Source organism: Lissotriton helveticus, chromosome 2_1, assembly GCF_964261635.1.
Source record: "Lissotriton helveticus chromosome 2_1, aLisHel1.1, whole genome shotgun sequence".
Lineage (NCBI taxonomy): Eukaryota > Metazoa > Chordata > Amphibia > Caudata > Salamandridae > Lissotriton > Lissotriton helveticus.
The window spans coordinates 1,729,566,771-1,729,593,203 of NC_136059.1; the positions used below are offsets into that span (position 1 = coordinate 1,729,566,771).

General features: G+C 43.7%; 1 protein-coding gene across 2 annotated transcripts in view; it reads right to left on the minus strand.

The window, feature by feature from the left end:
• Positions 1-3,831: 3,831 nt before the first annotated feature.
• SLC44A1 (solute carrier family 44 member 1) overlaps positions 3,832-26,433 on the minus strand; it is a 521,394-nt gene continuing 498,792 nt past the window's right edge. The window contains exons 14-16 of one of the 2 annotated variants that reach the window (XM_078676674.1): positions 25,513-25,749; positions 7,909-7,989; positions 3,832-5,224 (exon numbers count right to left, since the gene is read on the minus strand). In XM_078676674.1, coding sequence (XP_078532800.1) covers positions 5,201-5,224; positions 7,909-7,989; positions 25,513-25,749 — 342 coding nt within the window. In that variant the 3' untranslated portion in view covers positions 3,832-5,200. Of the gene's footprint in view, positions 5,225-7,602; positions 7,990-25,512; positions 25,750-26,433 lie in introns of those variants that run through there. The other variant, XM_078676673.1, reaches the window with a different exon arrangement.

Sequence of the window (26,433 nt, forward strand, 5' to 3'; positions counted from 1 at the left end):
TTGTTGTTGCGAAGTTATTATTGTTTTTTTTTTTTTAAATAATGGTCTTGTAGAACGAGAACAAGCATTACTATGAGTTTCCACAGTATGGGTAGGTGATACAAAACTGCACAGTTGGGAATTAAGAGGTGGCCGATGGAAATGCTTCTGAGCATCCTCTATCATGGATTAACTTTTAAACACATTTTTAATCAAACCAATGTGGTTGGGCTCCGGGACAAGTGCATGTAATCACTCACTTTCCCCATATCAGGCACCTACCGATTGGCCTGTGTGCATAGCATACGATGTGAAACATCACGTGATTTCACAGAAAAGAAAGTAACAGTATCACATAAGTTAAATTTGAACTGTACAATCTAGCCATATAAAAAGTGGACCATCATTATCTTAAATAGTTTAAAAACAAAAACACGGAATTACTTGGTGAACCGTTACAAAATGTGTCCGTGCTATGCCACATCATACAGAATGCGGTACCAAAGTCAGTTCCTGTGTGGAGATAAGTAAAAACAAAAATTTAAAAAACACGTGCTCCCTTTCTCAGAAGTAACACAATGATGCTTAAGTAATAAAAAGCGAGCAGGAGCCACCAGTTCCTGTCAAAGGCTTGGCCAGAGATGCTCAATGTGGTCTTAAAATGGATTTTCTACGGTGCAGCACCATGTTGTGGAAGCAAATCCTTCAGCATTGTAAAGATGACTTAGATCTGAGTTGACGAGTCAATAAAATCCCTTCAAGACAAACAGTTTATCCACAAATCAAAAGCTTTTGAGCACAGACTGATGGAAGTAAAATAAAAATAAGAATAAAAAAAGTTTGTTTGTTTGGCTGTCCCACATCACCGGAACATCGTTGCCACTATTTACTCTTGTTCGACGTGCACACTATCTGCACATGGTCCCGTTGATCTTTATTGTCAGCTCATTGTGCAGAAGCACGAAGCTGTGCTCTTGTGGTTTGCCCAGTTTAGGATGAAGATGCCTCATGCAGCAGTAAATCAACACACACAGAAGGGAATCACATTCACAGAACAGCAGTATCCTATCGCCAAATGTGTACAAGATGGTGCAGCATGGTTAATGTAGAGCAGCTGAGGTGCAAGACCATTCACCTTTTTCCATGTCAAGGGATTGTCGTTGGCTCATGCTTGGCCATTCTCTGCTTGGGTAACCAGTCTTGCTTAGTCTTCATTAAACTGAGTCTGACCAAGAGGTGATGGCAACATGGCGCCTGCGCAGTGCTGGCCATCAGAATAGTCATAACGTATCAAAGCATTTGTTTATAGATTTCTGATATCCTTTCAGGAAAAGTAACAGTAAGGAAGCGCTCACCTCCTCAGCTCTTATATGTGAACCTTCGACTGTCTCAACAGGGGAAAAAAGTATTGCTACAGGTTTGTTCATACTTATTTAACCATGAGGAATTTCCAGCCCAAGAAAGATCCAGGATTCGGTCCCAAAAGATTTGGAAAATTAAGCTTGTTGGACAATATGTAGAAATAAAAGTATAACCTGTAGTTAGCACAACAATGAGACAAGGTTAGATAGTCAATTCATCTTTGCATTAAGATTGCTGCTTACATCTAGTGACAAAAAAATAAAAAATCAATAAAAAAGATTAGTGTTAAAAACTGTTGGACTAGATGAAAAAGTAGTATCTTTTGCGTTTTATCGCTGGGTCTCTCCTAGAACAATTGGTTCCACATCCTTATTTCAGTCTCATAATATGTCCTACTTTCGCATCTCTTACGAGTAGGACCTGTCAAAAGACTATTATACATGGAAATAAGTCATGAAATACAGCAAGCATGAACTACATGAACTGCTGCGATAGCAAAGAGGTTTTTTTCAGCATCTATCCACTAACCTTAGAAACAAGGGTGTTTACTTTTGGTTATCCTTGATCTGCCCCAAAACCAGTGAATGGCTATGAATTGCTGTTACCTTCAAGAAGTATCACTGCTCATATTTTTATCGTGTTGGCTAGGTTCTGACACAAAAGTAGTATTCATACTTTTCTTCTTGCAAAGAGGCCTCTGTAGTACTCCCGGGACTTCAGGAGTAACACACAACTACTAAAAAAGGGGTGTGAACCATTCTCTAAACAGGCAATAACATTCATGTATATTAAGGGACTGTTCAAAGGGACTTGCTAATTTAGCCCATTAAAGGTTCATATTAGTTAAGTGGTTTCTGCTGTTTGCTTCATCAGTTAATTCCATCTAACAGTAGCCACTTCTGCCACATAGAGAAAAATAAATTGGAGCATTCTCTTGTAGGACCCACTACCACTCTGCGCATATATATCACCCTAAAAGCACTGCTACAGTTGTTGTTGTTGACTTTGCTTAATTAAACATGATGGTCTCCTAATGCCAAAAAGAAAAAAAACATTGTGTGACCTTTAATCTCCATGCATGACTAAGCCTTTGCAGAAAAATGTGAGATGATTTTAATATTAAAATGTTGAAAACTGAACTAAGGCCTTAGATAAGGATCAACAGACAGTTCAAAATATCACACGCACAAGACAAGGAGTGACTGGGAACGACTCTCTTAATATAATCTTGTAAACGTCAATGGGCAGGCACATAAAATCAAGAATGCGCTAATGCCAGAGGACACACCAATCCTATATGAAACCTTCTTAACTGGTTAACATGTCACTTCTTTAGGAATATGTACAGCTGTTACAAGCAGGTTTCTGTAGGGGCTCAAGCGGCAAGGGGATAATGATCTGCAAATTGAGTTCACGCCACAAAAAACATGGACAGACTGTCTGTGATGGTTGTTTGGGGTGGGGGGTAGAATTTAAACTTTCTGATGCATGTCATTTTAGGCAGCTAAATCCAACTTCACAACTAAAAAAGATACAAAAACTGCAAGGGTTGTGGACTCATGGATGGGCCAGCCTGTGGAGGGTAACACCTGGAGACGCACAACAGTTCTCTTTCTGCTCCGGGAAGTATGGTTACCTCTTGCGTATTGACTATTTATACATCCCCAAGAGGGCCTCCAATCTGGTGTTGCTCAACGAGTGGGCATTGTCTCTACAAGATGAGTCTGCCTACAGAATTGATGGGGGCATTATATGGATTAAAGTGTATACCTGATAATGATCTATTGAAGATCCCCCTCCATTACACTGCACTGAGTCCATGATCACAGTCAGGCTGGTCTGGAAAGCAGAAACAAGATCGATAGGCTGGGAGGGCAGGATAGGATAAGATGATAGAACCCCACCTCGCAAAGACTGCTATAACCTGAACGACGTTATATAAAAGACATAAGAAGACCTGGAAGCATCATTTGGTCTACATAGGATCCAAATCTTTAAATATCTACTCAGACATGCCCTGCACAAATTTAGGGAGTGTCTTTTGGACGTGCAGGAGTGCTCCCCTCCTGGAAATAGAGTACTAGCAGAGACCATGCTGATGAAGGCAAAAGCACCAATCTACAGAAGACTGATCAATAACGCTACCGACTGCAAGGGACCAGTTAGGGATAACTGGACAGGAGACCTGTGGAGTTTAGACAACTTTGAATGGGGATGGAGATGTGAACAACCAGAACAGTTGTCATGAAGGCAGGTTTTCACCAGGTACATCTTAAGTACCACATTCAGCATACTACACATATACACAACTGAAAGCCTTAGTTTCATTCGACTAGATCCGTCGCAGATAATGTGGATACAGGGATGACTATGGGCACATATGGTGGGAATATCTACGAATCAAGGTGTTTTGGAGGAGGGTATGCCCACAGCATATCTGGATAGATGACGCTGCAATTTTCAAGGAAGGCAAAACAATGAAACTGAGCAAGAAGTACGGCTCATGATAATAATTTACCAAAAATGACACACTCACTATGCTTATTTTTATATTGTGTGGGCTCGCTTGGCCCCTTAACATCTTTGGTGCATAAGTAAATATCTGTGGTAGTTGGTTATCCCATCCACCATACTATAAGTGCTTTAGGATATGCATTTGTGTAAGGGCAATTTATCCTAATGCACTTGTAAGAGGATGAACGGGATATCCAAACTCTAAATCAAGCCCCTACTTTTTTCAAATCCATTATTTTCTTCAGGGCTGCAAACTGACAGATTAACAAATCACTACCTGTATTTGAGGTATTCTGCAGGTATATTCTGCTTCATTCAGTCAAACGGTCCCTAAAACGCAATGGTCTGGTTTGTGGACATTTTCATTGCGTCTATGTCCTGATGAAAGTCCACTACATTGATGTTTAGGACTGAAATGTTTAAAAAAATAGTTTGAGTTGTCTGAAATATGCAACTGAAGACACATTTAAAAAAAATCCATGAGAGGTAACTACATCACCTACCCAGCTACAATTCCTTAATTATTTTCTGTTTTGGTCCACGAATAATATTCACTGCTTGTAGCTTAGTTTGGTTTATAACCTCTACCCACTCTCTCTCTGATGAGGTTGGATTTGAACTCGGGGCTGGTCGAGTAGATCATGCGTTCTCTTTAGCCGTTTATGCCAGCAACAATCTGAAAAGCTTAAATAAATCTGGCAGGATAAAGTACATTTGTGCAACTGATCCCAGACCTGATTTTTGCTGCGCATCTTTGGGAACAGGAGGACACAGAAGAAAATAGCAACAAATCTGTGGGGGTGTAGACTTGAGCATAGTTTCGCCACAAACTAGTGAAGAACAAACAACAATACATATTTTCTAACTAAGCCCCAACTGATGTTCACCTGTGATTTCTGTTTTCAAGAGCAAAGTTTATCCAGCTTTCTTACTCTGGATTTGTAATCTGTGAACTTTGCCTCATGCACATTATACCAAAACCTCTTTCTGGACCCAATTTTTACAGGAAGTTCCCAAACGACAAAAAGCTTCAATTTTAGGTTATAGTGTTCTACGTGTCATTTGATCCAGTTACATTTGGTTAACATGGATCACCATTATAAAATTATGACATTGTCCACAATTTTGTGCGAAAAACTGTGGCATTCAAAAGAAGTATTTTCAGTTATCTGCGAAATAAAAAACACAGCATAACAATGGTAATGTCACATGTAGTGTCACCCGTATGAAGAGATCACATGATTAACCAATGCCAAAAGAGGATCAAAACCCTGGTTTGTGATGTTGACAATTTTAGTTTGATTGTGTTGGAATGTCAGGGGGTTCCATGGCGGCTAGGTGAGATTCAAGCAGAACTTGTCCCAGAGGCCTAGAAAAGAAAGTCACATGACACAGGTTTAGAAACATTCCTTCCAAAGAACAGAGAACAACTGATGTCACAGACGGGAGCAGATTGAAAACACACACACAGCCCACGTAAAATTTCTACCCATTTTGAGTTTGGGTCAGACCGAGCCTGTAAATTTTAAATGCGCGACTGCTGGCATTCGTTAACTTGTGGACTAGATGTTTTTTCAGGGCAATGTTTTTAAGTCTAAATAGAGAACCGTTTAATTTGAGGGTAAATTTCTCGGACATTGTGAATTAAGTGATCTATCAAAAGATTTAATTTAAAATAACATTTGTAAAGTTACTGGATTTATTTTTATGAACACCAAAAGTTAATTTTTATTTTTATTTGGAATGCCTACTCATATTAAGGTGCGATTTTCCTTTTTGGTTGGAATGTATTCTGTAGAATTGCATTGTAGTGCTGTATTACAGTTGATGTGTCCAGATACGGTTGTATATAACTGTATGGCACTGTAGAAGTATAGCTAGTTGCAATTAAAGAGGAAAATCTTTCCCCCAAAAAAATTACCTATTTTAACCACTCAACCTCTCAGTTGTTTCAATGCTTTGAGAAGAATTTGGAAAGGAGCTTCACTGTTCTACTTTGGTGAGAGATCAAAGTGACTAATTCCCCGATATGTGGAGTTAAGACATTTAGGGTCTGATTTAGATCTTGGCGGATGGGATACTCCATCATAAACATGACAAATATCCCATCCGCTATATTACAAGTTCCACAGGATATAATGGAATTATAATAGGGCAGACCGGATATCCGTTACGTTTGTGACGGAGTAACCCGGTCCGCCAAGATCGTAATCAGGTGCTTATATTTTAGAAATCCTTAAATTATTTTTTATAAATTATACTTGTGGGTCATTTAACTTCTCCAGATGCAAAACAATTTTGTTCTGTGGCACATCACGAAGCCAACATCATAAATGAGCCATAATACTTTTCAACGAACTAGTTAAGTACCACAGATGGAAAGATCTAGGAGTCCTGAAAATGCACAAATGGTGCAACCTGACAGAAATAGGTCTTCGGTCATGTACAGGGCGAGCTTGCATATCACCAAGACCATTAACACTGTCTGAAAACTGGGGAATATGAGTGTAAGTCACCATGGAATGTTTGGTCCCAATGTCAGTATCTCTTAGTCATGGTGGATTAATTCTGCCATTTATGGAGGTTCTGGCTCTACCCCACAACTCAGCAGAAGTATTTATTTCTAAGGTGATTTAGAAAATGCACCTTAATAGCACATCTTCATCTACAGGAATATTATAAAAAGGGAGTTATGGTAGGTTTGGTTACAGCACAGAAGCAGGAAAATCTCCAAGTCAAATATGTACAGAAGTACATGTAAAATTAATATCTTAGATGAGTGCATAGTTTACATGTGCTAACCTCACTAAATAAACCTACATCGTAAATAGTGCCTACAGTCACGGTCATCCGACAAAGGACTTAATTTAAGGTGACGGTAGCCCAATAGCTCCCATCCTTACAGTCAAAACAACTCAAAATCACTATAAAGAATTGAGTTACATTTCCAGCACATGTTTTAAGGACTGTGGAAGTTGTTTTTCTCAATGATTTAGGTTACAACTTTATATGAAGCCTTTCTTCCCTAGAATGTAGCTTGACAGTTATGACTAATTAAAGCATTCTTTAAAACAGTCAACATGCAAAAAAGCTTACTGCAATATGTATCCAATTGATTGTTCTAGTGAAATTCAATCTTCTCAAGAAAGAATCAAGTCCCATGCTGAGATATGAAATTCCCCCAACCGCCTTAAACCCTGGTCATCATAACAAGGCACACTAATCTTTCTCACTTTCGCACCTGGTGTCACTGCTTTCCTGTAGTAAAGCAGCAACTCATCATCAAAGCTGAAAAAGCGTCCCGTACAAAAGTGCCTTTCTCAAGACCACCGGAGCGTGTTTTATCTGTATGGTTTGATGCAACTCTTCACGAAACAAGGAAGAACAGAAAAAATAAGCAAGGAAGAACAGAAAAAAATGAACAAGGAGAGAACATAGAAAACTGAAGCAAGAACACAATATCAACAAAAGCGCGTTTGGTACAGATGGAAGAGAAATATGTTTCCAGTCAACTGAAGGAAGACCACGTTTCAGTCCACATAAAGACGTGCAATGCATTTTTGCTAGGAGGGTTATTGGTTAATAACATGACAGACCTTTTCCTCATAAGGGATTTCTTTTTGCTATGAGTGTTAAGAAATCTCTATTGAAGTCTGTTTTATGTTACAACAAAAATATCAATCATTATTTCTTATTTTCAACAATTCTTTATATTTTTATAAATTCTCAAAATGAACTGCCAAAATCATAACTTTTTGGGAACAAAATAGATGGCGTCTGCATATGCTGAAATAAGGGCTTATAAACCATCTTGCTGCAAATTTAAGAACAACGTGGCTCCTTTCAGCTGACTTTTACAGGAGATGGTCTTAGCTGTGATACAAACTCTGCCGTCCAGATGATTGGCAAGCAAACACATAGAAAAAGCAGAAAGTCTTGAGTGATGCAGAGAGCAAAGACATCACCCGAAGCCACCCAATCAGTGAAGACAGAGAGAGGTAGAAAGTAAAAATGAAATTCCTGGAGGACGGCCAGTTGGTGGTCCGCACCTACCATCGGTTTCAACTCTCTGCCTTCTGCTCCACTACCTCGGCTGTTATCTTTCATCGATTTTCTACTGCTCTCTACAAATTCCTGAAAATCAAAAACAGGTAATTCAAGCAAATTCAGTTTTACCAATTTATTAAAGAAATGTATTTAACATATATTTTTAAACATCTCTTGTCACAGCCATGGACTTTTCCTGGCCCACAAAAGTTCAACTTTCCATTAGCAGCTTGAATAAGGAAAATGCTACTTACCAGTATGCATCTGTTCTTGGCATGTAGAGCTGCAGATTCTTACACCGTGCATTAGATCACCACCTGGTGGTGGGCTCGGATGATTGCATGTTGTTGTAGTCTTGGAAAAAGTCTTTGTAGTCACTAGATAGGTGACTCCTCCCTTGGACGATAGTGCGCATGGGCATCTGCTCCATCCTTAGATTGTTTTTCGCCATAATGGGAAATGATGTAGTTTGTAGAAATGAAGAAGGGATGTCCATGCGTGTATATCTAATTAAGATAGAACTGGAACAGATACAGGCCCCGGGGTGGATAGAGGGCGTGTAAGAATCTTCAGCTCTACATGCCAAGAACAGATGCATACTGGTAAGTAGCATTTTCTGTTCAAGGCATACGAGCTGCAGATCTTACACTATGCATCGATTGTACAGTTTGTCTCCCCTAGCCATGGTCACCATCTGTTGCAGTAGTTTGAAAGAGGGTTTTGAGGGCTGCTTGGCCTACTGCAGCTTGCTGCTTAGCTTGCACATCAACACAATAATGTTGCTGCCTTGCAGATGTCTTCTAGGGGGATATTCCCTAAGAAAGCCACGGAGGCTCCTAGTTTACGTGTGGAGTGCGCTCTAGGAGGAACTGTTAATGTGCGTTTTGCCTTGTGATAGCATATTTGTATACATTTCACAATCCACCTTGCAATTCCTGATTTAGAAATGGAGTTGCCTTTATGTGGTGGAGAGAAAGCTACAAACAGTTGCTTTGTTTTATAAAAGGATTTGGTCCTATAAATGTAATAGAGAAGAGCTCTTTTTACATCTAGTGTGTGTAGAGCTCTTTCTGCTACAGAGTCTGGGTTTTGAAAAAACACTGGTAACTCTACTGATTGATTTAGATAAAAAGGAGTAATTACTTTAGGAAGGAATTTAGGATTAGTACGTAGAACAACCTTGTTACGGTGTAATTGTAAAAATGGTTCTTGTATAGTAAAAGCTTGAATCTCACTAACTCTTCTAAGAGAGGTAATAGCAATAAGGAAAGCTGTTTTCCATGTGAGAAATTGCAGTTCACACTTATGTAAAGGTTCAAAAGGGGGTCCCAGGGAGAGGTGTGGCGCCGCGGCCAGGGCGACTGACGCTGGAATCTGGGGATCAGGGTTCGATCCCCGGCTCCGGCGTCAGGTTAGCCCAGCACCATGCGACTCTGGGCAATAGCTTGCTTAATCTTCCCGACGGCCCCCAGCGCCTAGAGACCCTAACGGGTGATTGTGCGCTATACAAATGTGGATTATTATTATTATTATATGAGCCTTGTAAGCACAATGTTTAGGTTCCACACTGGAGATGGTGGTAACCTAGGAGGAATGATTCTCTTTAATCCTTCCATAAAAGCTTTGATTGCAGGTACTCTAAATAACGACATATGTTGTCTGTTTTGTAGATATGCTGCAATGGCTGCAAGATGTAAACGTATAGATGAATATGCTAGATTACATCTTTGAAAATGGAGAAGGTAACAGATGATATTTTGGATGGAAGCATCTAGAGGATCGATTTCATTGTTAGTGCAGTAAATGGCAAATCTCTTCCATTTTGCAGCATAGCAAGCTCTAGTAGTAGGTCTTCTGGCTTCTTTAATTATATTCATGAAGTCTGGTGGCAGGTTAAGGTAACCAAACTCTAAGACTTCAGGAGCCAGATCGCCAGATTCAGTTGACTTGTATTTGGATGCCTGATGTCTCCATGGTTCTGCGTTAGCATTGATGGTGTCAGACACAGTCTTTGGTGTGGAACTAGAGAGCGTTCTAGCAGTGTGGTGAACCACGTTTGGCGTGCCCATGTGGGAGCTACCAGGATCAGTTTGAGAGACTGTTGTCTGAGCTTGCATACCACTAGTGGTATTAGTGGGGTTGGCGGAAAAGCATACGCAAATCTTCCTGACCAGTTCATCCATATCGCATTGCCCTTGGACAACGGGTGTGGAAACCTGGCAGCGAAGGTTGGGCATTTTGCGTTCTCGTGTGTGGCAAACAGGTCTATGTCTGGATGACCCCACTTGTGAAAGAATGGTTGAAGAACTTGCAGATGTAGTTCCCATTCGTGAATCTGTTGTGTCTATCGACTTAACAGATCGGCTATCTGATTGTGAACTCCTGGAAGGTGTTCTGCAAGCAGATATATTTTTTGTGGAATGGCCCATCTCCAAATCTTTTGTGCCAGCTGGGACAGTTGCATGGAATGTGTGCCTCCTTGTTTCTGTATGTAGTACATGACTGTCATGTGGCATGTCCGGATTAAGACAGCTTTGTTTTGTATGTGTACTTGGAAGGACTTTAGTGCCAGGAAAATCGCCAGCAACTCTAGGTGATTGATGTGAAGCACCTTTTGTTGAGCAGTCCATCTTCCCTGAGTTGTGTGGTGGAGCAGATGTGCTCCCCATCCTGTCAGGGATGCGTCTGTTGTCAGTACTATCTGTGGAACAGGCTCGAGGAACGGCCGCCCTCTGGACAAGTTTTTGGTGTTCCACCACTGTAGAGAGCGATGTGTGCGGCTGTCCACCAACACCAGGTCTGTCAAGTGTCCTTGAGCCCGATTCCACTAATGTGCTAGAAATTCCTGCAATGGACGCATTTGCAGTCTTGCATATGGTACATTAAAAATGCCTATTAGTTGCATGAACACTCTGGCTGGGAGAGAGTGTTGGTTTTGAAACCTTGTGATTAAGGCTTGAATGCTCTGCATCCTGACTGGACTGGGATAAGCTAGAGCTGTATTGGTGTTTACGGTAGCCCCTAGGTATTGATGTACATGAGAGGGCTGTAGATGTGACTTGGTGTGGTTTATTGTAAAACCCAAGTTGTGCAGTGTCTGAATTGTGTGAGATGTGTGTTGAACACACTGGTTGAATGACTTGGCCTTTATGAGCCAATCGTCTAAGTATGGGAAGACATGGATCTGTTGTCTTCTGAGATGTGCTGCTACTACTGCTAAGCACTTTGTGAACACTCTTGGTGCTGTTGTTACCCTGAATGGAAGGACTTTAAATTGATAGTGATGTCCTTGTAGCACAAACCTGAGATACTTCCTGTGAGAAGGATGTATGGGAATGTGAAAGTAGGCGTTTTTGAGGTCTAGTGTAGTGAGGAAATCGCCTTGTTGCTATAATGAGAGCACTTGTTGTAAAGTGATCATGTGAAAATGATCTGAGTGTATATACAGATTGATAGGCCTCAAATCTAGAATTGGTCTTAGTGTCCCATCCTTTTTGGGTATTAGGAAGTAGAGTGAGTAGACCCCTGTTCCTTGATGTTGCAATGGAACTAGCTCTACTGCATCTTTTTGTAGCAATGAGAGAACCTGTTGTTGGAGCAGCGTTAGATGTTCTGTGGACATTGGACGCTGTCTGGGTGGTATATTTGGAGGGGAAGCTGTAAGCTCTAGGCAGTAACCATATTGGATAATCGGTTTTACCCACTTGTCTGTTGTGATGGAATTCCAGACAGGTAGGAGCTGTGTTAATCTCCCCCCTACAGGAGTGGTATGCTGTTGGGGCAGCTGAAGGAAGTCACTGTTTAGTGGTGGAAGAGGATCGATTGTTGTTGTTACCTCGACCTCTTCCCTTATTGTTATTACCTCTGAAGCCTCCTCTAAAGTATCCTTTATTAGAGGATGCTTGTGTATTAGTTTTAAAGGAAGCTGAATTGTCTGCTCCAGCTTGTTTGGAGCCTCCTCTGTAAAAGGAGCAACGAAAGGAGCCTCTTGCTTGGGTGGACTGCAAAGCTCCCATAGACTTGGCTGTATCAGTGTCTTTTTTCATTTTTTCAAGAGCTGTGTTTACTTCTGGACCAAACAACTGCTGTTGGTTGAATGGTTGATTTAAGATAGTAGTCGGTACTTCTTGCCTAAATCCTGAAATGCGTAGCCACGCGTGACGTCTAAGAAGGACACTGGTGTTTATGGCCCTGGATGCAGTATCTACTACATCTAGTGCGCATTTGATGGAAGCATTAGATATAAGCTTACCCTCTTGTATGAGGTCATCTCTGCTTGTGCCTTATATTGATCAGGTAGATGTAAGAGCTTCTCTAGCTGATCATAGAGAGCCCTGTCATATCTTTCTAGTAGGGCCTATGTGTTAGCAATGCGCCATGCATTACTAGCTTGGGCAGCTATTCTTTTTTCCTGAAGCATCTATGATTTTGGATTCTTTATCAGGAGATGGTGCTTCTCCTGATGTTTGTGAGTTTGCTCTTTTCCTAGTTTTGAAACTACTAGCGAGTCTAAGGGTAGCTGTCCCTTAATGTAAGCAGGATCTCCAGGAGCTGGTCTGTACTTTTTTCTACCCTTGGGTTTATGATTCTAGCTCGTACAGGATCTTTAAACACTTCTGGGGCATGTTTAATAACTCCTTTAATCATTGGCAGTATTTGTACAGATTTTTGGGAATGTACAAAAGTGTCTAGTAAAAAATCCTCTTCTGCCTCATCTGAATGCATGGTGACATTGTGATAGATGGCAGCCCTTTTAATCAAGTGTCCAAACCCAATATTGTCTTCTGGAGGAGAAGGTTTAGATGGATATATATGTGGGTCAGGAATATCTGGTATATCCTGTGGGTTTGGATACTCCCAGTCTGGTGAACCTGTTGGATAGGGAAAAGGATCATCTGGGTCTTTCCCTCCCCAATGCTATACTGATCAGCATCAGCATCCTGAGGAGGTGTATGTGTGGAGAATGAAGAGGAGAATTTTGAGGTGAAATGTTTAAAGGGAGAGCAGGAGCGGGAGATACAGGAGAAGAAGGGTGTATAGGAGATGTGGCAGAGTCCTTCTTCTTGACAGGCACTGGAGGTGTAGATGCTGTATCTGACTTCCTCTTCCTGTGTGGTGTGATGGAAACATGTCCTGTTTCTGGGTCTATGTAGATCCCCCTTTGCAGAGGATCAGGTCTGAAAAGCTCTTTTTCTTCAGACATTGCTTTCGGCACCAATTTTTTCGGCTCCGGGCCTGGTTTCTGTTTGTCTTTAGCCTTAGGAGTTGTTGTATAGTCCTGTGGCGTACTTTTTGGCACCAAAGGTATTGTTTTTGGAGTTGAGGCCTGTTTGAGGGCTTGGAGGCATTGGAAACAGATTTAGTGGGTTTTGGCACTGAAGATTTTGAGGTGGAAGCAGGTATTATTGCTTTCGGTGCGGTATTGTCTTTAGGAGTCGACGGTTTCTGGGTCTTTATCGGAACCGGGACTTCTTTTGGTTTCGGTGCCAAGGGAGCTGGGCGTATCGGCACGTGCGATTTGCTCGGCATGGAGCTACCGGAAGGCTTTAATATTTTCTTCGGAGCCGGGCTCGATGGCGGGGCTTTCGAAGCAATGTCTCGGTCTCGACTGGGCCCCGAAGGCAGAGTTTTGACCTTAGCCTTTGGTTTAGGTGGTTGGGTTGGGGTAGGGGCAGTTGTACTCGCGCGTTGACCTGATGGTATGGAGTCATCGGAGTCGTCTGCCTCAGATACGATCTGTAGATCATCGGAATCTTCCTCGGGGGCACATGGACCTTCGTCGCAGATATCCACCGGTTCCGGAGCTGATCTCTGCATGTCGCATCGATGGGCCCTCCGATCTCGAATGGTCTTCTTGGATCGAAAGGACGCACAAGCTGTGCAGCTCGACTCGTCGTGTTTAGGTGATAAACACAGGTTACAAACCTCGTGATGGTCGCTGTGTGGAAATTTGGCTCCACACCCGGGGCATCTTTTGAACGGTGTCCTTTCCATGAGGTGTAGACCTCACCACGTGGGTAGGCCCGACGGCCCGCGTCGACGACCGGAATCGAAGTGATGAGGTTGAGTCTATGTATATTTGAGTAAAAGTTTGTTTTTAGGAAGTTTTGCGCGTCGAAGTCTTCGAAAAGTCGATTTTCGGAGCGGAAAAGTTGCAGCCGAACCCAGTGGCGGAAAAAAACAATCTAAGGATCAGCCGATGCCCATGCACACTATCGTCCAAGGGAGGAGTCACCTATCTCGTGACTACAAGACTTCTTCCAAGACGACAACAACATGCAATCATTCGAGCCCAACACCAGGTGGCGATCTAATGCACAGTGTAAGATCTGCAGCTCATATGCCTCAAACCTAACTTTACTCTTGCTGGTACTTACATGAGCACCCACGGAGTAGACCCCACTTACAATATAGACTAGGATTTTTGGTGTTTATTTTGTTTATATTATAGTGTGCAGGTCTGACACCCAGGGACAAAGGACTTCTTTACACAGCAAAGGGACCTGGGTCCCAAACAACGCTTGGAAACACAGAAGCACACAATCTATTACGTAGCTCAAACCATATAGACAAGGAGAAGTGATCATAATTAAAAGAGTACGCCCCATGCAATGTTTTTATAAGGCTCCCTGAATGCTCAATACAACATCCCTCCCATAGGGGAAACACTTGTTTGGATGGAATGCTTGAATGATGGACTACTATGTCTAAATTTCTGAAGAGAGAAAACACACCATGTTTTAATACACCAGTCACTGTTTGTTTTTACAATATGGATGGACTATGGAAGATTCTAATAAAACATATTGAGATAGAACTTTGGACCACATGTCACCATAGCGGAGGGATTTTCTTGTGTGACAAACTTAGCCCTGAAGAAGTTCCATTATAGAAAAGAAATGAAACATGTTGGCTGTTTTTATTTCAAATGGAATGAAGAATAAAGCAAAGCTTTAAATAGAACATGGGGCTCTTGGCTTGAATTCTGCATGTCACATACCGAATGAGTGCACTTGAAAGTACTTATTTAAAAGAGTATGGTGAGAAGGCAGCACATTACATCACCCAAAAAAGAAGTGAAAGCAGGCAGGGTTGGTTCAGGTCAATTAAGTTAACAAGGTGGAAATCGGTATTGTGCTTGCCAATGAGGACCTCGACGAGTTACTTAAATGACAAGTAGTCTCTCAAAGTCTTGGGAAGGGGACTCAGTCCTGTTAAAGGTTCCTGATTTACCTCAGCGCTTTGTAATCGCTGTTACTATTTGTACTGTTAATGTTAACCACAATACCGTGCAGTGCTGACTCTCTGCTACAAAGCTTCACTTTCAAGCTTGGCATTAGTCAGCAAGAATTAGCCTACTCAGCACTGAAAAGCTCATGTTTGTATTAATTTGAAGGCTGAACATTCTCGGTCTCGCAAGTTTCTTCCACACCTGCTACACCCTCTTTATTTCAATTTGTGCCAGGAAATCTCCATTGGAGCCTTGTGTGTAAGGATCTTTATATGTGTTTATGAATATTTGTGGTTTAGCATTTTATGCTCAGAGGATGCAAGTGGGAATTGTTGTCGCACAGCTCTACTATTCAGACCATAACATTAATAAACTTGCTCAGACCACAAGTAGGAATGTGAGCAGATTGCCTGCGCCACTCCAGAGTGTTAAAGCAGAGGCTAATTTTTGGGCGGTACTCCCCACTGTGACTCTTCAACACCTTTATCTGTGCTCTAGAAGACATCTAGAAACATAAATCATGGAATCATAAACAATGTATCCCAGATAGGTGCTCTAGCGGAGACGACCTTGTGAGGAGGCGGGGGATACAACATTGGCAGTATATCAGTACAGAGGAAATAACTAAGCTTAGATAACAAAAGGTCATTTGTAGCCATCCTCTTCCAGTTAACACCATGGGCAAGTTTTCCTATCCTACTTTTTAAAACCCACGCTAAGTGGAGGGCTTCTACAGGGCTTCTTTCTTAAAACTGTGATATTGGTGCGAGCAAACAAGGAGTACACTCTTTACATAAATCCAGACTTCATATCATCTTTAACATCCAACATGTATCTCTCTTGGAGCAATGTTTGCCTGTTGCTTCAGCAAAGAGGCAGTTCCTCAATCTTCAACAGCAACATGGCACCACAAGTGCTTCAACACACTTGGAATAACAACCAGATCTAACAACTTCTTTGTACAGTAGTATCGTGAAAATACAAAACCAATCTCATTTTAGATGCCTATTTCTCACACTGTCACCATCATGGTCTATTTCTAAATGCCAAAGGACCAAGCCAATGTTTCTACATTGTATCAGTCTCTATGTTAAAAATTACACGCTGGGTCTATATATTTTGTCAAAAGGTTAACTTTCAAGAAACAAATAATATGATTGAGGTTTGGGTGGGAAGGAAAGCAGCCGCAACCAGAGAGCTGGACAACCATAAAGGGATAGCTGAAAAAAGGTAGACTACATTCCATAATTTGCTCATGCTAAGAGGAAGACATGCACAAGTTAAATCTCACAATGACTTTAAAATGCAGATGGGGCACATAGTAAGGATAAATTACTCGGATTATAGGTCATTGTGAATAGGCATTTCAATAAGGGACAATATGAGTAAGCTACCAGAGGTTTGTTTTCCAATCCATTTCAAGGAGCAATAGAAGAGGCAATTGATGATTCTATGTCAGGACCGGAGGCTTCAGATTATGCTTTTCCTTCTTCGCTGTTGAATATGTACCAAAAACACAGCAGCCCAGAAAAGCTCCACAGAAAAATGCTTGTAAATCCAAAACACAGGAAAAAGCATTTAAAACAATAAACAAAATGACTTCAACAAAATCAACTACAAATCCCATCATTCCATAATAGTCCGAGTAATATCAGTCCTTCCATAGTGTCCATGACCAGTAGATAGGGTGTCCATCTTGTGTCTTCTTCCCCTTTCTTCGCTGCTTCGCAGCCAGTTAAGTGCTTGTTTCCTTGCTCTGCATGACATTGTGTTTTTATGATTTATCTGGTGTTTATGCATGACGGTGCATCTGTTTGTGCTTTCTGGGGGGGGGGGGGGGGCTCTGATGTTCCTCGACATTTGTATGCCGTTTTTCCTTTTCAGAGCCCTTTCGTGATCGCGGGGACGTTTTTCCTTCCTTTTCGCGATTTCCAAGTGACAGCCGCGGCTTTGATTCCAGCCACTAGGGGGAGCCCGTCCGTCTCTCTGATCCCAGCGCAGCTTTCCTCACAGTTCGGAAGCCGCACTGAGGACAGAGACACTTCGGTGCCTTGCCCGCCGCCTCACCTGTACGCCCTCGCTGTGGGGGTCTGTATTGCCCTGATTTCTACACCCGGAAGGGTCTGTGTAGCGGTATTACCGCGTTGCCGCCTGCGGGCGTTTTGTAGCACTCGATTGCGGTTTTTACCGCGTGTGGGCCCAGTGTTGGTTTTTACAAGGCCTTGCAGGGTCCCTTAAGGAGCGCACGTAGGGGGGCGGCAGTGACCAAGTCCTTGGTGAGGGTCTGTGTGTTCAGGGGTTGGTGCTGCCCTAATTCTGGTTTCCAGCCAGGCATTGATCTTTGCGGGCCTCAGACCTGTCCATAAGTTGGTGCTTTAGAGCTTGGGCACTGTTTTCCCTCTTTTTTCCCCGGGGTCTTAGGGTTCCCCTATTGACATGGAAGGGGAGTACTATGAAGAGGAGGAAGAATCCCATCACTATCTTAATGATGAGGAATTCTAGAACGCAGTGGATAGTTCTATCTACCGCTGCGTTACAGACATTGTAGGCCCAATGGAGGAACGCCTCTCCACTCGGATAGTGGAGGAGTGCGCCATAGCGCAGGTGCATTTAGGGGCCCCTGGGTCGGAACCGGGTCCATCTGAGGGAGATCCACCTGCTCCTAAGCGACCTTGCAAGGAGGGGAGTTCGGGGGGGGGGGGGAGGGGGGCGCAGGGTGTGGATAGGGATGCCTTTGAGCATCTGCGTGATGCTTTTCTGGCGAAGGCAACCAACCCCACCCCTGCGCCACCACCTGCATCAGCCCCGTCTTTGGGCACGGCTCCTTCTTCCCCGGGGGGACTGTCTCCGGTTGATTCTGACGACGATGAGGGTTCTGTGGGCTCTTGGCGTCCGTCCGGCTCCGCCGCCGAGTTGCCCCAGGACAGCTCGGGCATGTTAGACCCGGACGATATTATTCATCCGCGGTCAGCTGCTTGGGTGCCCGGGGACAAGGTGGCGAAGTTTGTGGCGGGACGCCTCCGGAAACCCTTGGGGAATGAAGCGAGAAGCTGCCTGCGGTGAGAGTGCCCACGCCCGACGTTAGAGGGAAAAGTCGCCCAGACACCGGAGCTAGATGCCAAGATGGCTACCTTTATGGCTAAGTTTGTTAAAGATCCGCGCAAAGGCATAGACAGGTCCTGGCGTAGCTGCCAGGACAAGTTGCTGGACGCCATAGGTCCTATTACTAAGATTCTGGACATGGCGGAGGAGGCAAAAGGTGTCAGGGGCAACCATATCTCCCGAGGTTTTGTCCAATTGGGCGCAAAGAATTGTCATATTTCTGGGGAATGCCAATTGCACGCTCTCGACGGAACGTAGGCGTTCCCTCTTGATCAAATTGGACCCGAAGTTAGGTGATTTGGCCTCCTTGGAGGCAGGGGCTGTTGCCCAAGGGGGCCTGTTCGGGGATCCCTTCATAAAAGAATTGGGCAAGTTTGTTTCAACTTTTACATCTCTTGACAAGGCCCAATCCAGTATCAAGCGAGTGTTTCAACAGCGTTTTTCCCGGGGGGGCGGTCGCGGTAGGGGCCACGCGACCGGCCGTGGCGGTCAAAATTTTGCCAATAAGGGGCAAGCCTCCGGAAGAGGTCAGTATAATACCTCAGCCAGCTACACAAACTTCTACCCTACGAGAGGCCAACGCTTCAGGGGGCGAGGCGGCTTCAAGACCAACGCCGGCAATAACAACCCCAACGGTAAGTCTAATATCGCCGGACCAGGTTCAAATTGGCGGCCGACTAGCGGCCTTCCCAGAGGCTTGGGCGGCAATTACTGCCGACGCATGGGTCCTTCAGACCGTGCGCGGTTTTCATATAGAATTTTACGATTAACCCCATCAGAGGAACCCCCCTCGCCCTATAGTTTTTTCCTTGGCCGATGCGCAGTTGATCGACGAGGAGGTCTCAGAGCTGCTCCGCAAAGGGGCCGTCTGTCAATCAACTCGCCATCCCTCGGGTTTTCTCAGCAATATCTTCCTTGTGGAGAAAACGGATGGGGGCAAACGGCCAGTCATCAACCTCCGGGAGTTCAATGGCTGGTTGACTTATCGTCATTTCAAGATGGAGGGGATCCATCTCCTTCTGGATGTGCTCCTTCAGAACGACTGGATGGTTCGTTTGGACCTGAAGGACGCTTACCTGGTGATCCCTATCCATCCACCGCATCGTCGGTTTCTTCAGTTCGTCTGGGACGGTCAGGTGTTCGAGTTCACCGCCCTTCCGTTCTGACTTTCCTCCGCCCCCTGGTGCTTCACCAAGCTCCTGCACCCGGTGGTGGAGGTTCTGCGGAGCCAAGGTATCAGGATGCTTGTTTATTTGGACGACATCCTCTTGATGGCTCAGTGCCCCGAGAAGCTAAACATTCAGCTTCAAAAGACGGTATCCTTGTTACAGGGGCTGGGTTTTGTCATCAACGGAGACAAGTCAATGCTTTCCCCGTCCCAAAGGGTGGTCTTTCTCGGCTTCGTCGTGGACTCACTCAAAGCCTCTTTGAGTCTTCCGTCCAGGAAGGTGGCCAAGATTCGGCATGTGTTACGGCAAACGATGGCAAAATCACACTCTTCCCGGCGGCAGATCGCCAGGGTGGTGGGACTACTGTCCTCTTCCATTCAGGCGATCTTCCCGGGACCCCTCCATTACCGGGCCCTTCAACGCCTCAAGGCGCATCATCTCAGGCGCGGCTTATCGTACGATCAGTTGGTTCCCCTTACAGAGGAGGTGAAAGGGGAAATGGCTTGGTGGCTCGCTCATATGGAGGCCTGGAACGGCCGGGCGATCTTCGGTGCGGCACCGGATCTGGTGATAGAGTCAGATGCCAGCAGGTCGGGCTGGGGCGCCCGCTGCGGAGAATTCTCCACAGGCGGCGCCTGGTCGTCCGAAGAGCAGGAGTTGCACATAAATTGCTAGGAGCTCCTGGCGGGGTCCTTTGCGATTCGTTGCTGGACCAGGGACTCGGCGAGCTCATGTGTTCTCCTGAGGATGGACAACGTCTCAGCCGTCCGATATGTCAATCACTTGGGCGGCCCAATGTTTCTTTGTTTTTGAAATTCTGGTTTTAAATTGTTATGGTTTTAACTAACTAAACAATAAACTTTGATTTGATTTGATCACTGGCGAATCTAGCAAAGGATTTTTGGGACTATTTTCTAGCCCACCATGTATCCGTGACGGCGGAATACTTGCCGGGCCGGGCAAATCAGGTGGCCGATTGGCACTCCAGGCATCTTCGGGATTCCAGTGCTTGGCAACTAGATGTGCGATTGTTCCAGCGGCTGAACGATCTTTGGGGGCCGTTCTCAGTGGACCTGTTTGCGTCCCGTTTGGATTACCAGCTCCCACTATTCTTCAGTTGGAGGCCGGATCCTCTAGCGGAAGCCACAGACGCTTTTCTCCAAGATTGGAGTCGGGAGAGTGCTTATGCGTTCCCGCCCTTTGCAATGATCGTCCGGATGGTGGCCCAGATTCGCCGCCAGGGGGCGGAGGTGGTGGCGGTGACGCCCGTTTGAAGATATCAAGTTTGGTTTCCAGTTCTTCTGGAACTTTCTTGGGATTCTCCAATCCTACTCTCCCAGGTTCCTCATCTTCTCCTCAATCCGGAGGGGGAACCGCACCATCTTCTAACGCAGGGAGCTCTCTGCCTCATGGTGTGGCGGCCTTTCGAGATCAACTGAGGATCTCTTATCAAAGGCATGGGCACCCAGCACCGCGAAAAGATATCGATCCGCTTGGACCGAGTGGGTGCGTTGGTATTTTCGACGGGATTTGGATCCCTTGGTCGCAGGCGTCGTACTAATTCTGAATTTTTTGGCAGAACTGGCCTCCGATGGCCTGGCGTATCGCACCATCAACGCAATGAGTTCTGCGATCTCAGCGGCTCATGAGCCGGTGGAAGGAGCCCCTGTTGGGGAACATCCTTTCGTATGTAGGCTCTTGCGCGGGGTTAGGCTGTCATTACCCCCGGAACCACGGTATTCCGTTCTTTGGGATGTCAATCTCGTTCTAAATCTCTTCCTTTTATGGCAACCAAACAAGTATCTTTCTTTGAAGGAATTGTCTGCAAAATTGGCCATGCTTTTGTGTTTGGTGTCTTGTCGGAGGGTTTCGGATGTGCGGGCCCTCGACATTTCAGCGAGAGTTTTCTCTCTCGATGGTGTGACCTTTACGGTGGGCCGTCGTACTAAGTCCGCTTCTCGGACGATTTCTTATCCGGCCTTTGTAGATGCACCCAAATTGTGCGTAGTGCAATGCCTCAAGGCGTATGAGGAAATGACAACAGAACTCCACCCTCCGGGCGAAAGACAATTGCTCATCGCTTTGCGAAAGCCACACAAGGCTGTCTCCTCCCCCACTATTACTAGGTGGGTGCGTTGGGTGTTACAAGAAGCAGGCATTGATGTGAAGCAATTCGGAGCTCACTCAGCTAGAGGAGCGATGGCTTCCAAGGCTTTTTCTTTGGGTGCTCGGCTGGAGGACCTGATGCGTGTGGCGGATTGGTCCTCGGATTCCACGTTTAAAAGGTTTTATTTCAAGCCGGTGGTGGACATTGCGCATTTGGTTGTAAGTAAGCTTTGAACTAGCATAATCTGAAGCCTCCGGTCCTGACATAGAATCGAAATTTGCCTAGCATAGTAACGGTAAGTTTCAATTCTATTAAGGACACGGAGGCGAGGATTATCCCTCCCAGGACTTCCTGGGGTAAGATTCCCGCCCGTACTTCAGTAAGTAACCAGGTTTTGGTTTCTATTATGTTTTCATTGTTACAGTAGTACTTGTTTTACAGTGTTTGAACTGTTCGGCTGAACTGATTCTTGTTTTTAGGCGTGAGGTTTTTGTGTACTACGCTTACGCTATTGTGTCTCTTCCGCTAGGGAATGAGGGTTCCAAGCAAGACTGATGTGATGTCGGCATGACTCGCGCGAAGAAAGAGGGAGACGACACAAGATGGACACTCTATCTAATGGTCATGGACACTATGGAAGGACTGATATTACTCGGACTATGATGGGATTTGTAGTTGATTTTGTTGAAGTCATTTTGTTTATTGTTTGAAATGCTTTTTCCTGTGTTTTGGATATACAAGCATTTTTCTGTGGAGCTTTTCTGGGCTGCTGTGTTTTTGGTACATATTAAACAGCGAAGAAGGAAAAGCATAATCCTCGCCTCCGTGTCCTTAATAGAATTGAAACTTACCGTTACTATGCTAGGCAAATTTCGATTCTAATGTATTTGGCTTGAGAGCTATAAAAGGTGCGGACAGTGCTGAAAACAAAAAGTTCATTGTTGTAAACCAGAAACTTTCCCGAGCCTAAAACATTTGAAGATGAGCATGCTTGAGCCTTACTGAATTACTTTACACACAATACATCAGGAAAATGTAAACGTTGACTAGAGTCCAAGATAAGTATGCTACCTCACTGAGCAGAGGAACATTGTCACGCAACCCTTGCTGGCACAGGGACTCGAAATAGCAATTAGTTTTAGTGCCGCCCTTCAAGTGACCATTTTGTAAACAGGCCCTTACTTGCCAGTCCTGCTAATCTCTGTATGCAGATCATGACAGACCTAAGTACATAGTCCAATTCAACACAGACTCAGCCTCTTCGTCAATGTTAAGCAGAGCATTTCCCTGAAACGACTGCTGCTGATGTGTTGGCATAGACTAAGTGATTTCTGAATGATTAACAAATATGGGTAATTTGCAGCATTCATTCCAAACACAGGAGCACAAAGCAAAGCATCAGATGTTTACCATTCACACACACAAAGGTGAGATGAGACGTTTCAAAGTTCCCAGATATATTTATGAAAGAAAAGAAGGAGCAAATCTAACATGGCAGCTAAGTTCAGCATTAGAACGGCAAGAGTAAACACAGGACTGTCTGAATCGGGCAATACATATCCAGCAACATTGAAGATTCACCGTCTAATCAGGTCACCACCTGCACAAGACCAGCTAAATATTTTTTTTTCATTAGTATGTGGACCACAAAGAGACATATGTATTATAGATTTGAATTGATACTTTCCTCATGACAATTTGGAGCACACACAGTGCTCTTGCAGAAAGATGTCACTCCAGGCTTATTGAAATGGCAGACGGTGTGATAAAGCACACTTTTACTAGGTGAAGCAAAAATGCGATTGATGGAATACTTGGATGAATCTTAGCAACTAGTAACAGCTCGGGCTGTATTCCAGTCATTCGTTTTTCACATATAATACAACTCTAGATAGTGTCCCCCTCACTTTTGCAAATCAGTACTGACCAGGCTCCTCATGGGTAGAGTCCATCAAAAATGCCAGGCAAGCTCTCCTATTTGACATCAATAAGGCATAGCTTGAGTCCTACAACACTATGAGCACAGGACCCATTTTAGGCCAATACCCATCACACTTAGAGTGTCAACTACGACAAACATCAAGGTGATGATTTGAATGCTCGAATTAATCTCAGCCACAGGCGATCGCTCATGGCTGCATTGCAGTCCACTTTTTTTCACCCACCATACCACACGACAGAGGTGTCCACAATGGGCAAAGACACAATGGGTAGGAAGGCTACCTAGAGTGACTGCCATTAGTTGGACTATTTGCAAGCATTCCTCCCAACACCTCTGTGTGATTTAAGTGGCCAATGATATGCCGAGACGTAATCCCTTACTCATTGTATCATAGGATCTGATCTAACCTGACTGTAAAGGCCTAATAAGACCGAAACCTATTTTGGGCTGCTTGCAGTTCGTTCTGGACCGGGCCCCGACTGGTCAATTTCAATGATGAGCAGGGCCAGCACTTATGTACATAAGGTGGATCTCTCAAGAGTTGCACAATGGGCGAAAAATGATGAGTTTGAATCCTACTCAGTGATTGCCAGTAGTTAAACTATTTGAAAGCATTCCTACATTCAAGGTTTGAATGTTCAATGTAAATTTTATTCGGGATGTTTCACTTTTAGGCTTCAATAGTTCTACATTTTCCACATTGAAAACAAGCATACCCACAAATTCTACTTGTACCTCAAGTTTAAAGTGAAATCATTACAGTCTCAGGTCATAGGCACTTTTATCATCTCCTAATAGTATACAAAATGAGGATGCCGTCAAAACTTTAATATGCTATAGACACAATAAATATTAAGCAATGGCACTTTATGCATAAGGTGGAGAGGAAGATTCATCTTACTATTGGCTCTTTAAATTTCATGGTCTCAATAGATGTTTTACAGCTAGAAACAGGATCGATGAGCACTTACATAAGAGAACTAGCCACCATTCTATGATGGTATCGCTGTATTCTGCAAGCAAACGAAAGTCCCTAGGGAGTCTCAAGGCAACGGAATGGCTCTTCAACTATAAAGGCCTCTTTGTTTTTTAACTAATGTTTTATCTGCACTTCAGCACTTTTGCCTGACTAGAACAGACATTCAGAATGAGTTATGTCCAACTCAAACTTTTTTTAAAGCTTGCCATGGCAACATTATCGCTGGATGATGATATGGTTATATGTAGTGTGAAACCTCGTTTCCAGTGTGTCACCCAATCATGTCAGGCAAGAGTTCCTCAATGTATTTGAACTGGAACCTGGAACACACGGTGCAAAAGTGTATATTGCTTGCAGGTTGAAATATTTACCATTAAAAACTGTGACAGATGCATGGCAGGATGTAGTTTGGGAGGAAGGAACTTGCACTTTATGTTATAATGGTGTTCAGACTATCGAACATGTTATATTTGTCTGTCCCGTTTTAAGGGTCTACCAACAAAGATTTTTAACACAATTCTTTTAAAAATATGTAATTACAACCACTAAAGCTGCTATGGAGATGATCAATTGTCCTGTCAATGAATTGATATGCTGTAATATTTTTACATTTTTTTTGCTCCTTCTTCTTCGTATTAATTGATGCATTTTACATATTGTAGAAAATCTCATTGCCAGATCTAAATCTCTAATAAAAAAAACCTTGATGAAAATTGACTGGTGTAAATCCTAGTCAGAGTGATTTCCAGTAGTTAAACTCTTTGAACGCATTCCTCCATTCAAAGTTTGAATGTTTAATGTAACTTTTACTAGGGACGATTCACTTTTATGCTTTAATAGCTCCAAATTTTCCCCAGTGAAAACAAGCATAACCACAAATTCTACCTGTACTTCAATTTTAGAGTGAAATCCTTTTAGGAATGGCAACGGTATGAGGAGCATAAGGAGAAGGGTGGTGTACAGATGATTGTGGGGAATGTATCAACAGCCCTTTATAGTGAGTGGTCCTACACTACTCTTCATAATTCTCATTGCAATGATAATGAATGATATGTATGTAATAAGTGAAATAGCACGTACCATGAGAATTTTATCCATGTAGAATTCTTTGCCAGGACTGCCGTCATTGTACTTGGTGTCGATGGCGAAGCAAAGGAAAAGGACATCGACGACCATCTCGTAGATGGACAGGAAGCAGTGGGCGACCAGGAAGGCAAAAAGGCAGACGATGATGAGCGGCAGTACCCACACAGTGTAGTCGCGCTGGTAGTTCAGCAGCATAACCCCTGCTAATCCAGTGCTGCATACTATCAGAATCTGGAGGAAGGAGTCAAACATGATTGGGAATTAATACAGTGAACTTATCAAAAACATCAATATCATTCTTGATAAGGAACACCAGATTTAATAGGATATTGGTGTTTACAATTAAAGATGGTTTTTGCTCTTTAAAATACTGAATTACTCCTTCTGTGCCCTCCACATGGCTAGCTATATCTATATTGTCATAGCTCTGGTGGGGACACTGTGCCCACCACCCTATTTCCTGTACAGCCCACACCTGGTTCTGAATCCATGATCGACCCACTGCCAGGTGTGCCTACCACCTAAAATGTAATGTTTTTTTCTACCCAAAGTAACAGTCTTTCATTAGAACAGCTTTGTAGTGCGGTTAGCTGACCAGATGAGAACAAGGGGAAATGGACAGGAAAACATTTGAGACTTGTACAAAACACCTCTCGAATTTGCATATATTATGTTCAAACTAACATTGTAGCATACTGAGTATATCACAGCTTCCACAAGAAACAGGTCAACAACATTTGGAACCACAATCTCCGAACACACCACCAACATCAAGTCCAATTTTCCCAACTGCATGACAGACTACATCGCCGACTGGATGAAGGACAACTTCCTGAAGCTCAACTCGGACAAGACAGAGGTACTGATTTTCAGAAACAAAAGCTCCTCTTGGGATGCATCTTGGTGACCCTAAGA